Below are 13,094 nucleotides of genomic sequence, written 5' to 3' on the forward strand. Positions count from 1 at the left end.
CATCTGTGACCTCCATTGACACTGAGTGAGTGATCTGAAGAAAGAAAAACTACAAGTGGGCCAAGTTCTGGCAGATGGAGAGATGGTGGAGGGCACATGGAGAATAAGACTTCAAAACTTTCAGAAATGGACCATTAAAAGTTCAGTGACAGAGGCACGAGAGACTAAGAGGTGATTGACAGTGACTGAGGGAGAGAGGGAGAGAGAGAATGAGCGAGCGAGGTAGAGGTCAGGGGAGAGAGTGAGTGACTGACTGCTGAAAGGGGAGTATGCCTGAGAATGAATGGTATGTGATTTAGATGTGACCAGCCCACCACCAGCTGTGCATGTTGTCACACACACACATACCCGTTTTTACTACCCCATGGGACCGTCTGACTGGAAGGGTCTCGGTGGGATCCACCCTTTCTGAGTGGTCTAGAGACATGATTTTAACTTCTAAATTCCTAATATAATTTGCTAAGACAAAAATCACATCAAACATCAAATACTCAAACCTTTTGCTTTACACTTTTGCATTCTACTTGTTGCTACTCTTTTAGTTCATGACTGTATGCGTGTTGTAAATGAAATCATTAAAAATTAGACACTGGTTAGCCAATTGATATCCTGGAAAATACAAAAAATATGAACTGCTTTACAGAGGAGGAGACAAAAATTAATTGATAATTACAGTAAACTACCAGTACAATGTTCTCTTCACGTAACAGACTGTGTTTCCAAAATGCGGTTGTTGAGGAGAATCCAGATCAACTGTATAAAAAGTAGACAGGTTAAACTTATGTATTTCAAAATGTCAGTTGCATTTATTTAATATATAAAACTACTGCAATTATTGGATTCACAGTTGGCCCTTTCATGTGTTCCCTCCGCAGTACAGTGTGAGCTGACTCACAAACTGGTTTTCTGGTGGTGACATAACCAACAAGGTAACACTAGACCAAACATTACACAGAGGAGCCTCCCAGAGGTTGACAGAAGCAGGAGAAAAGTTTTTCTCTAGACAAAACTGACAGAACTACAAAGAACAGCATCTCGTGTGTGTCCCAAGTTCTATCTTAGTATATGTTACTTGACAATACAAGCATTACTTTATGAACATCCACCATGCTATTCATGAGTAACCATAGCAGTCACTTCACAATAAGAGCTCCCACTCGCTCATGTATGACAGGTATGCTCTTATACAGGTGGCTGTATAGTGTACTGAACTTATAATATCAACACATGTATGCTCAACACATGCACAATAAATAAAAGTGCAAATAGAAAAAAACGGGTGCAGTGTTGTTTTGTAAATTCTTCTAGCACTTTAAGTTTCTGTTTTTCAGTGCTTCAGGTGAGGCCTTAATGCAGGCAGCACACTCAGATTTGCCAGCAATGTCATAAAACCATACCACAGCACCTATAACCTCTTTTTTTAAACAGCATTAAACAGCATTACTTGTATAGACTGGTGTGGTACCCAACCTGATATATAATTTACACTGTAGAATAAACTGGAAATCTCCAGGAATACAAGTTAATGCATGAAATGTTGGGCTGCCTGCACTGACTGGCTGATAATAGAATAGATAACACAAGTAAAACCAATGACTACTTTTACAAAGTACTTGAGTAACAAGGTTCTACACCACTGTGAGAAGAGGGGTGGTATCTCTTTCTGAGACTCTTAAGACCTGATGATCACCTGCTGTTGGTCAGTAAGCAGCTTTTTCTGCTGCCTGTTGCTATATATACCTAGTTTCAAATCTGCACTGACATATTCAGAATGGGACTGGGGTCAGGCTAATATCTAGCTATAATGGATTCACTATGTGTTTTGAGTCTGCTCACACTGATATAAGCAAATACTAATAAAAAATAACATCAATTCTGTACAAAATACAAATATTAAACAATAATAGGCTAAGTGGACCTTTGACAGAAGGAGTGGGTGACCCCCTTATGCATAGTAACATGAGGTCTCACTCAGGACCTTAGCACTTACATATTTTAAATGTATTTAGGATTATTTGGAATTCACCTATTTGGTGATTTTACTGATCACATTATATCATATTATTACATAGTGAGATCCTGAGATTTACAGGGTTGACAATAAGAAATTAAACAGCTTAGCAAATATCTGTCAACCTCAAGAGGTGAGCAGTTTGTTCATGAACTCTGGCAGAAAAGGATTCTTTAAGTGACAGCATTTATAAACATGAAAACAACGCATTGGCTTGACTTATTACCATCTATGGTGAGTGAGAAAGGGAGCGACATCAGATGTTTTTAACAACTTCAGTTAAGATCAGGCTTTTGGAGTCTCAGTGAAAGAGAACACCTCTCACTGGTTAATGTAGCCAATGATCAAGACCATTTTAACACCAATAAAGCCAGAGCCATAGCACTGTATGGCAATAACACAATCTTTTTCATAAAGATTAAATTAACTAAGTAAAACTATTAGTAATAGCAATGGATGTAGTGTTTGAAATACCTGTTATATGGTCAGTGGGTCACTGCCTTCTTACATCTTGAAGATCCTGTTAAAATAATGAATGATAATGATTAATAATTATTATTATTACCATACAAGAAAATGACTGCTGCCTGGTAGTCTGTTTCCATTATTACTATGTCCATCATATTTGTGTCATATAGTGACAATGACTAACAAAAAGATGTTCAAAACAAATTCAGGTAATCGGAAATTGATGAAGAGCTATGCAAACAGTAAGACGTGTGACATTATTAGCAGTGACTCTCATAATTTGTTCCTGAAAGGTAATACCTGAAATGATGTATGTAATAACTATTAATATGAATTGACTATGAACTATCAACTATGAACTTCTTTGTAACCATTACTTGAATATTTATTAGTGTAGTACACTACAGTACAAAGACTGGTGGTGTATTCATTGTCACTGAGAATGATAGTCACCCAAAATACATATTTATGAAGTTACAGTAAACTATTGACATGTTTTCAACACTGACACCGTTATCACAAAAGCAAGTTAAGGTAATGTGCACATATTCTAGTGCATGTAGTCTAAGAAATCCCTGTTTCTGGGTCATCACTTTCAGTCTCAACAGGTTGCTTTTCTTAGATCTTGAGGATCCTGTATTATAAGGAATTACGAGAATACTGATACAAGATACTGACAGCTAACTGATAACACACCTTCACTGTCTGAATGTAAGCCATCTAGATAGACTTCCGTACATTACCTAATCACAACAATGCACTGCATTACAGTTTGTTTCACTGGTGGTATTGAGAGAGAAAACATTTAATCGCTTAGTTTCTAAGTTTGTCTTAACATTGCTAAAATGTGAACTGAGCACGAAACTTCTGCACTGTATTATCATATATTATATATTATCATATAATTCCACTTTTTTTTATAAAGACACTTAAGACATCTAGTATCTTTTGTGTGTGAACTACCTGTTTTAAGATGATCACTGTAAGACTCAACAGGTTGCAGCATTTTCTTTGATCTTGATGATCTTGTTCAAATAAGGAATTATTAGTATATTAATACAAGATAATGTCAGCTAGTAGGCAACATAAAATACTATCTGCCTCTTAATTGATAGTGCAGATAAAGAAAGCACCGTGTACAATGTTTTTCTTAAACTAGCTAAAGAGTGATTAGAAAATGTTGTACTTTGTCTTGGCCACACACAGAGACAGTATCTTTCTCAGCTGTTACAGTAATACTTACCATTTGAGTCTGCATTTGTGTTTGAAATAAAAGCATCATATTTTTTTAGATGTTCAAATATTTTCAGCCTATGGAAGCTCATTTCCACCAGTATAAGAAAAAAAATGCTCACATTAAGTCAAAGAGATAGTAAGTCATAATCATGAGATGATACATTGAAATTGAGATAATAATTTGGAAAAGTCTGCATGCACTCCAGTGGCGCACCTAGCTCTCCTCGCCATGCCAACAATATGTTATCCTAAATAAGGTAACAATGACACTGACCAGATGTTTGCAGTTGCTGTTTAATGAAGATTGCCACTTCAGCCACATCATTTTTATTCTGCTTCTCTTTTCAAGGGTGTGTTTGCTCCATATAATCCAGTGTGAATCAGCAAGCAAATTAAGTATTTCATCTGTTGTAAAGCCCTGTTTAAAATAGTCTTCAATGTGCTCACAATCCATTTCATTGTCAAGTTGAAAAAGAGAACTCACACCAAAGAAATGCTACTTTGAGTGTTGTGTATCTTATAATTTCGACATTATCTCATAATTATGGCTTTTTATCTCATAATTGCAATTTATCATATCATAATTTCATTTAATCATCTCATAATTTCAACATTACCTCAGAATTTTGATGTTATCTCATAATTATGACTATTTATCTCATAATTTTGATTTATCTCATATTTTGACATTAACTCATAATTTCAACTTCACATGATTTCAACATTATCTCAAAATTTCAATTTACTATCTTGTAATTTCAACATTATCTTGTAATTATCTCCATTTACTATCATGTAATTACCTCAGAATTTTGATGTTATCTCATAACATCATGACTTTTTATCTCATAATTTCGACATTATCTCACAATTATGACTTCTTATCTCATAATTCCATACTATTATCTCGTAATTTCGACATTATCTCATAATTTCGACATTATCTCGTAATTTTTCGACATTATCTCTCGTAATTTCGACATTATCTCATAATTTCGACATTATCTCATTTCGACATTATCTCGACATTATCTCGTTATTTCGACATTATCTCATAATTTCGACATTATCGTTAATCTCAGAATTTCGACATTATCTCATAATTATTATCTCAATTCCATATTATTATCTCGTAATTTCGACATTATCTCATAATTCTTCTCATAATTTCGAATTATCTCGTAATTATCTCGTAATTTCGATTATCTCGTAATTTCGACATTATCTCATAATTTCGACATTATCTCGTAATTTCGACATTATCTCGTTATTTCGACATTATCTCAAAATTTCAACTTCTCATAATTTCGACATTATCTCGTAATTGCAAATTTTTATCTCAGAATTTCGACATTATCTCATAATCTCAATTTACCATCTCAGAATTTCGACATTATCTCATAATTATGCTTTCTTATCTCAATTCCATATTATTATCTCGTAATTTCGACATTATCTCATAATTTCAACTTCTCATAATTTCGATATTATCTCATGATTTCAAATTATCTCATAATTTTGACATTATCTCATAATCTCAATTTACTATCACATTATTTCGATATATCTCAGATTTTTGAGGTTATCTCATAATTTCAATTTATCTCATAATTTTGACTTATCTCATAATTCGGACTTCTTATCTCACAGTTATAACTTTTTATCTTGTAATTTTGACTTGTCTCATAATTCAGGCTTATTATCTCACAATTATGATTTTTTATCTCATGATTTTGACTTAACACAGGGAGTTTTTTTCTTATACAAAAATGGACTTCCATATCAGGCTGAGGTGCTCTGCTATGGTGAGAAAGCTGCAAGTCAGAGGTAGTTTTAATGGTGCCTGTTGTCTTCCGGTGTTCTGTGTAGAAAAGGTAACAGAAAGGTTTGTGTCATCAGAATTTTTACCTCCTATCCTCTTGTCCTCCTCTGAAGAAACTGTGGGCCATGTCCTTCTTCGATAGGTCCTCTGTAATGTCTTCTGCTTCACAAATGGACTTTTGGTTACAGGACAGGTCAGGTTTTTGTGGGCTGCTTTCATGTACTGCCTCTGATGGAATATAGTCATGACCAGTGCTTTCAATGCCTCTGATCCCTCAGATACTTTGGAGAACCATTCATAATATTTCTGGTAAGATGAAAATTAAACATACAAGAGGCTTACAGTTAAAAGAAGAAGAGACATGACAGGCCCTCTTAGAACCTTGGCAACCTAACCTGACAATGAACCCTGTGTGTTAGACAGGGTTAGAGTTGATGTGGTTTTGCAAGAGTTACAAGATTAATAGAGAGATGTGGTGGTTAATTCCACTGACTGTTTTATTTACAGTTGGATTCATTTTAAATGAATGTTAACTTGTTATGTTTTAGAATGCATATTTGCAAGTATACTGTCAGTTCTCCTCCAAGCTGAGCTTTCAGGGATGTATGTATCTTCACTGCTGTCAGAATCTTGGAGCAGGTGTACAAATAGGCAGGACAGTCAGGTGAGTGAGGATAGGGAGAAATGTCTTTACACATCTGGTGGGCAGCAAGAGCAAGGCGAGTCAAGGAAGGAATATTGCCATGGAACAGTGATCTGAGGCTGGAGACAGGGGCCCAGGGAAACAGAGGGTCAAATTGTGACTGTATCCCACCCTTGAGGAATTAATTCCAGACATCCCTATGCAAGAAAGAAGCAGGTCCAGCAGGAGGGGGTCTGGAGATTAAAAGAACCAGGGCCCTCTAGTGTATAATATGTGGTCAGGATAAAGACAGAGTAGGGTGGACACTTCTGATGGACAGCTAAGAGGCTTGATAGACAGGTCTAGATAGGTCATCACTTCATCATTTTATCCTATTAGATATTTGTGTAACATTTTGTCATAATTAATCATATTAGTATTGAGTTATGGCCAAAAATGTGTTTTGTGAGGTCACATTGACTTTTACTTTTGACATTTGACCATCAAAATCTAACCAGGTCACCTTTGAGTCCAAGAGGAGATTTCCTTTAAGACAGATTACAGTCACATGAATGGGACTACCCTTTGACCTTTTCACTTCACTTAATAATTTCATCCTGTTAGACATTTGTGTGATAATTAGCAAATGTGAAGAATTTTCCCCCACAGTGTCCCTGGGATAAAATATAAAATAGACATTTAAAAATAATAATAATAATGATTGATTGTATTTACAGACATTAATGCATATTTTTATATACTTATGGCAATCAAAATTTTTATCATTAGATTTTTCCAAAAAATAAGACCACTTTGAAAGTTTGGAAGTTACAGTGATTAAATGAGTTCTCCTGATGATTTAAGGCCAAATTATTCAATAAAATTAAAGTCTGATCACATAAAAGTGTACTAATCTATATAAAATATGAAGCTTACTGATATACGCAGTTATACACTTTGTCAGGAAAAGTGGCCCCACTGGGGAAATTCATACACCATGCAATACCATCAATGACCACTAGGGGCACAGTCCCAAACATACCATGTCATGAAACCCTAGTTGGTGGGGACCTTTTTTTTTTTTTTTTTTCAAGAAAACTGCACTAGGCATATCAACAGGCTTTCTTCTATTGGTTTTCCACAGGGAAAACTGGACCCCATGGGGTGAATGGTATCTCAGGTTAAGGTCCCCACCAGAATAGAAAAACAAATACACACACACACACGCATAGTCTTATCAAGTCCCAACACACACACCCAGACTGGAGCCTGTTACCCATTAACACTGCAGTAAAACAGGATAAAAAGGATACTGAAATCTCTCTGGTTTCAGCTGCTGGATTAACCATAACCTGGAGTATGACATCATCATAACGCAACAAACTACTTTCACACACCACTAATGTGGACTGAAATCAGTAATATACATCATCCACTACCCTAAACAATAAGAAAACAAGTAATAAGTAAGTCTGATTATATAAAAATAACATGAAAGTATGTTGTAGTACAGACCTTGATCCAGCTTTGGTTATATACAACAGTATACTGAGCAAATGCACAGAACATTCAATATTATATTGTGTTTTGTAGTATTATTTTTAGTATTTGTAGTATTATTTTCTTTTTTGAATAAAGTGAAGTTGACAAGAACTGCAGTAAATATAGTGGAATGTAAAAATCCACCCTTACCACTCAACCACACAAGAATGAATGAATAGTTGTGCCTCACACACACAACCCAAAATGTGTCCCCTTTAAAAGAGTGATAAAATAAAGTGCAAAGTGTAATGGTGCAATGAGCTTGAAAGTTTGAAGACAGTAGCTCAAAAAAAGAAGAGCAAAAACTCCTAAAGTAAAAGGCCTTTAAAAAAAAATCAAATTAGTGATTTTTAAAAAAAAGGAACACAAACTTAATTGAGCAGTAGTGTTAAATTCTTTATAAAAATGGAGTGAGAGCTTTCTCTGGAGGTGAAATACGGGGAGTGATAAATGGCTGGCATTTCCAAAAAAAAATATGAGCTACATGTAAAACATCCTGAGGCTGGAGGGAGAGGGTTAGGGCACAGGTGGATACAGGGTTAAGGTGTTCAACAGGGAATGGGTCCCAGTCCCCAGAGACTGCAGATACTGAAACCAAGGGGTAAGTCTTCATTTTAACCCTGAACACCTTGGATATGATCTCAAAATAGCTGTATCAAACATGAGCAACAGTGGATAATGGCTTAAATTTCATGAGAAGGCATGCCATCTATCACAGCAATCATCTACAGTAAGTCTGGATATATTCCAGACAGAATAAACATTAGAAAAATGTGGGGCCTTAAGTTAGGCACCATCTTAGTACCCGGGTTTTCCTGCCATGCAGCCAGCACTAGTTTTAGAAATGGAATGGAATAATTATTTACTTAAAACCTTGATCATAAATCTTTTAGGTTGATCATTTCTTGGTCATTATTATTATCCTAAAGCTTGAGGGGAGAGGGATGATTTGGAATGTGGGAAATAGCACAGTGTCACATCTGAATATATCAAGACAGGTGGAATGTTGGGATATTTATTCTTTTTGTCTCACAGATTATATGGGGTAAAGCTTCTTTTGAGGACATTCTTTTACTTTGTAGCCACTTCTTTGATTGTGCTAATGCTAAATGTCACTTACCATAAATCTTACATACAAATGATAGATAAAACCATACCTCAAATAATGTCTGGGGTTGTGGCCTGTCTGTCTAAAACACACTGTTCCCAGATACAGGACAGAAATCAAAATACCACTAATTATAATTAAGATTAACTAATTATTGCTCCCATAGTACAGTCACTGAAACTGCATTTCCATTACATCAGAAAAAACAAAAAGAAGAAGAAAAACAAAATAATCCTGGAAGTATTTAAATTTGAAAACTGATGGAGGAAGTGTTGAGTTTGCATTAGAGGAACACTCCAAGGATTTCATATTGCAGCTCCACAAGGCTGGACTTGGAGATTAAGTAATGAGCACATCTGGGGCATAGCAGTCTCCAAGCAGCACCCAAACAAACTCTGCTTGGGAGCCCAAAAGAACTTAGTCCAGGCCTGCAACTGTGGGAACAGGAATTATTCCTTATGATTGTAAAGCTTTACATCATGGGGTTAAGATTTCCATTATCTATCCACATCTAAATGTGTGTATTACATTTATCACCATACCTTGTTATGGTTATAGTATAGTGGAGTAAAGATTATATGTAGAATTATAAGTATAAGGCGACCTCATGTGGCCACAGTAGCAACAGCACAATAAAAATACTGTGAAACCACAGTGTTTATGTAGTAGGACATACTATCCTGCTTATCCAATGTGAAGTGTTCAGTGAAAAGCGCGCGCACACACACACACACACACACACACACACACACACATATATATATGACATATGAGGATGAAATGTAGAGAATTTGTAAAAACTCTTCCCATCCTGCCAGTCTCCCAATCAAATTTAGTCAGAAATTTATATTACACTTTATCTTTAGATTTGTATTTGAAGAATTTATTGTATTTGTTTCATGACTGGTGTGTACATACTTCATGTGTTGTTTTTTCCATCAGATTAGCAGAACAAATGACAAATGAGATGCTATTCTCCAAATGCGGAGAAAGAAGGAGTTCACAGCACATTGAACCTTTTCTTTGACAGTTTTACCACGTTTGACCACATCTGCATATAATATAAAATTTTTAACTGTATTGCAACATATTTTGCTGTCACTGTCAAGAAAAACTAAAAATGCACAGTGTCTTCTTCCAGGAAAGATCAGTTTGAAATATAACCCCAGAATCAGCTGAAGGGGCTTTATTCAAAAAAGCTCTTTTATGATTAGAAATTATGTTAAGACATAACAGGCTTGTCAAAGACACTTTTTTTAATGAAAAATAAAAGCAGGGTAGTTTTAAATATAACTTGCTCGCTTACTGACAAAACAACCTCAAATACTAAGTGTTTTGTTTTGTCTCTAAAATAAATAAAACGGTGAACCTGCGACATAAAACTGTTTTCAGAATTAATACTAACTTGTTCTTTTATTAGGCTGTGGAAAAAAAGACAATAGGATAGATATCATGGGTATCTGAATGTCAGAACTACATTACCCATCATCACTTTAAACGGGAATTTTCCACTTTTCCCGCATAGAGAGCTCTTTTCTTGTTCATTGGCTGAACGCCACGACAGAAAACACATAACGAAATATGATTGGCTAGTGCTCTCCGTTCGGTTACCCGGATAGAGATTGACTATATATAAAGGACAATTGTAGGCGGGTGTTGTAGTTTAAACTAGCAGTCGGTATCAAGCTATTTCATCTTGTGCTGCAGCGGGGAGAATTATTTGTGCGTTTTAAATATGGTATGTATTGCATATCGTCTTAGTAACATATCAGGACGGTATGGACATGATAGTGGTTTGTTAGCAGCAAATAGTTAATAGCCGCTAGTGTGTTGCATTGAATAGCTAGCTATTAGCCGCTAACGTTAGCTGTTGTACTAGCTTAGCTTGCTAGCTAACGTATCGTTAGGGGCTGCATTGAGCAAGCAATAGAATGGTTATGGAATGCTAAAAGGCGCGATAAAATTGGTCACCTTAGTCCATTTTATTCTATGGTAATAATCGATTTGACGCCCTTAAGTTCACGAACCGTATTGGTGTTTTACAGGCTGGCGGTAAAGCAGGTAAAGACTCGGGGAAGACCAAGACGAAGGCTATTTCGCGCTCGCAGAGAGCAGGACTGCAGGTTTGTCCACTGACATTCATTCATTGCCTCGGCGGTGCTAACGCAGGCTAACAGCCAGACGTCGCAGAGGTTACTCAGCTGGCTGCCGTCGCTCACCGACAGGCCAGTAAACCCTTTGTTTCTCTGCTCTGATGCCCGCTTTCTTTCTTATCGCCGCAGTTCCCAGTGGGTCGTATCCACAGACACCTCAAGTCTAGAACCACCAGCCACGGGAGAGTGGGAGCCACTGCAGCGGTGTACAGCGCGGCTATTCTTGAATACCTCACTGCTGAGGTGACGTTAAACCCGGTTTAACATTATCGCCAATAATCATCTGAAACTACTCGAGAGCTGCCGTTTTGCCCGTGTGATTATCTAAAGTTTTGGTTTCTCTTCAGGTCCTGGAGTTGGCAGGAAATGCATCAAAGGATCTTAAGGTGAAACGTATAACCCCACGCCACTTGCAGCTGGCCATTAGAGGAGATGAAGAGCTGGATTCACTCATCAAGGCCACTATTGCTGGTGGAGGTAAGGAAACAGTTGTGCACATTGATTCATTTACAAGTGGACATTTTTACTTGGCTTTGCATTATATAATTAATAACCTATATCCAGTTTTCAATGTTTATACCTCAAAGGTGCATATTTTATGCTTCATAGGCTATTCAAAATATTGGAGTAGAGCTGAACATAGATTAAAAACAGTAATTTCACAATAATGCATGTGTTGTACTTAACAATGAGTAAGTTGTCTCAAAATTGGATGTCAACAATTAACTTAAAGCTCTTAAAAATGTGTAGGAGCGTTCTGTCTGCTTGACTGCAACAATGTTAATGACTCATCCATTGTCCTGTTTCCCAGGTGTGATCCCTCACATCCACAAGTCTCTGATTGGAAAGAAGGGCCAGCAGAAGACCGTATAACCTGAAGTGCTCCAAAAGTCGTGCCATCTCAGGACGAAGTCTGCATCAAGTGGTTAAATGTCTTAGATTAGAACACCTTTAGGAGTTATTTGTATGGTTGAGCTTGCATTTACTCACCTGGGGTATTTTTTAAAAGTGGCTTCAGAGAAGCTCATTTTTGTGTTTTGGCTTTTTTTTTTTTTTTTTTCCTGGTGTTGCAGTTTTTGTGTCGAAACTTCCTTTTGTGGCATTCCCATGTTTAAAGTGGTGTTTTAATAAATCTCTTATTGGGCATTTGCAGTTTGCTCTTTCAGTTCTTGCTTGTTCATGAGCTTCTGTTGTCATGTCATCACTTTCTACTCTGTAGGTATTCAGTTGGCTACCCCAGTGTGGAAGGTGAACATGTGTTTGGCTTTAGTGTTTTTAATCTCTCCAGATTCAAAGAATCCATCTTGGTTAAAAAGTGAAGGTCAACCACTGCTACCACAGCTTGCACATGGAAAGCGTCATGGAGTATATAAAACCATCTTAAGCGTGCAAACCATCAGTTTCAGTCTTGTGCTGTTGCATGAATTGCAGAGCATGTTGAACATCAGTTTACTGTTGGGCTGACATGAACTGGGAAAACCTTGTCATTTTTGGATTCTGAATAAAGACTGGACTGGCACAGTCAGAACATTTTACATACTGTGTATGGATGGCTTATTTGCTCTACTGCATGAAGGCAGTTTGGCTGTAGAGTAGATTAGTATCAACTGTTGGTCTGAAGGTAAGTTCCTTTTAAATTGCCAGTGTTTAGAAAAAGGAAATGAAAGAATGATTTGATGAATGTATTAATGCAAATCAATACATTATTGGTATTTACAGTAGCTTTAAACATTAAACTCATGGGGGTTGTCCAGTTTTCTCTAGGAAACTTTCTCGGACATTTTTACAAGAAAGTTTCATTTGACAGTGCCTTTTAAAATATGATTAATATTTTGAACATGTTCAAAGGAAGTTCTCCTGGACCAAATTACATTAAAAGCAACATGAATCACAGGTATCCATGAATCTAGACAGGTTTCTGAGTGCAGCCTTAAACTAAATAAATTCAGCTTCCTCTCTTAACCATAACATTAGTCACCACTAGATGATGCTGTAACACTACAACAAGCCTCCTGCTATATGAAGTACCAACTGTGGCTTCACTTACTCTGATATATGGAGTCAACATAACAGGAAGTAAGAGTCTGTTTTTATCAAGCAACTCATCATTGGGACGTTCTCCCTTGAGATTG

General features: G+C 36.5%; 1 protein-coding gene across 1 annotated transcript; it reads left to right on the plus strand.

Moving 5' to 3' along the window:
- Nucleotides 1-10,401: 10,401 nt before the first annotated feature.
- LOC108895209 (histone H2A.Z) lies at nucleotides 10,402-12,497 on the plus strand. The gene is made up of 5 exons (XM_018693865.2): nucleotides 10,402-10,547; nucleotides 10,855-10,932; nucleotides 11,092-11,205; nucleotides 11,310-11,439; nucleotides 11,774-12,497. Exons 1-5 carry the CDS (start codon nucleotides 10,545-10,547, stop codon nucleotides 11,833-11,835), a joined length of 387 nt encoding a protein of 128 aa, XP_018549381.1. The 5' UTR covers nucleotides 10,402-10,544; the 3' UTR covers nucleotides 11,836-12,497.
- The last annotated feature ends 597 nt before the right edge of the window (nucleotides 12,498-13,094 follow it).

The sequence above is a fragment of the Lates calcarifer genome, linkage group LG14 (assembly GCF_001640805.2).
Source record: "Lates calcarifer isolate ASB-BC8 linkage group LG14, TLL_Latcal_v3, whole genome shotgun sequence".
Lineage (NCBI taxonomy): Eukaryota > Metazoa > Chordata > Actinopteri > Centropomidae > Lates > Lates calcarifer.

What these genes read in the sequence shown, in the direction of transcription:
- LOC108895209 (XM_018693865.2), top strand. An exon ending in CGCAGAGAGCAGGACTGCAG is followed by an intron (nt 10,933 to 11,091) that starts GTTTGTCCACTG and finishes TTATCGCCGCAG; the next exon opens with TTCCCAGTGGGTCGTATCCA. An exon ending in GGCCACTATTGCTGGTGGAG is followed by an intron (nt 11,440 to 11,773) that starts GTAAGGAAACAG and finishes CCTGTTTCCCAG; the next exon opens with GTGTGATCCCTCACATCCAC.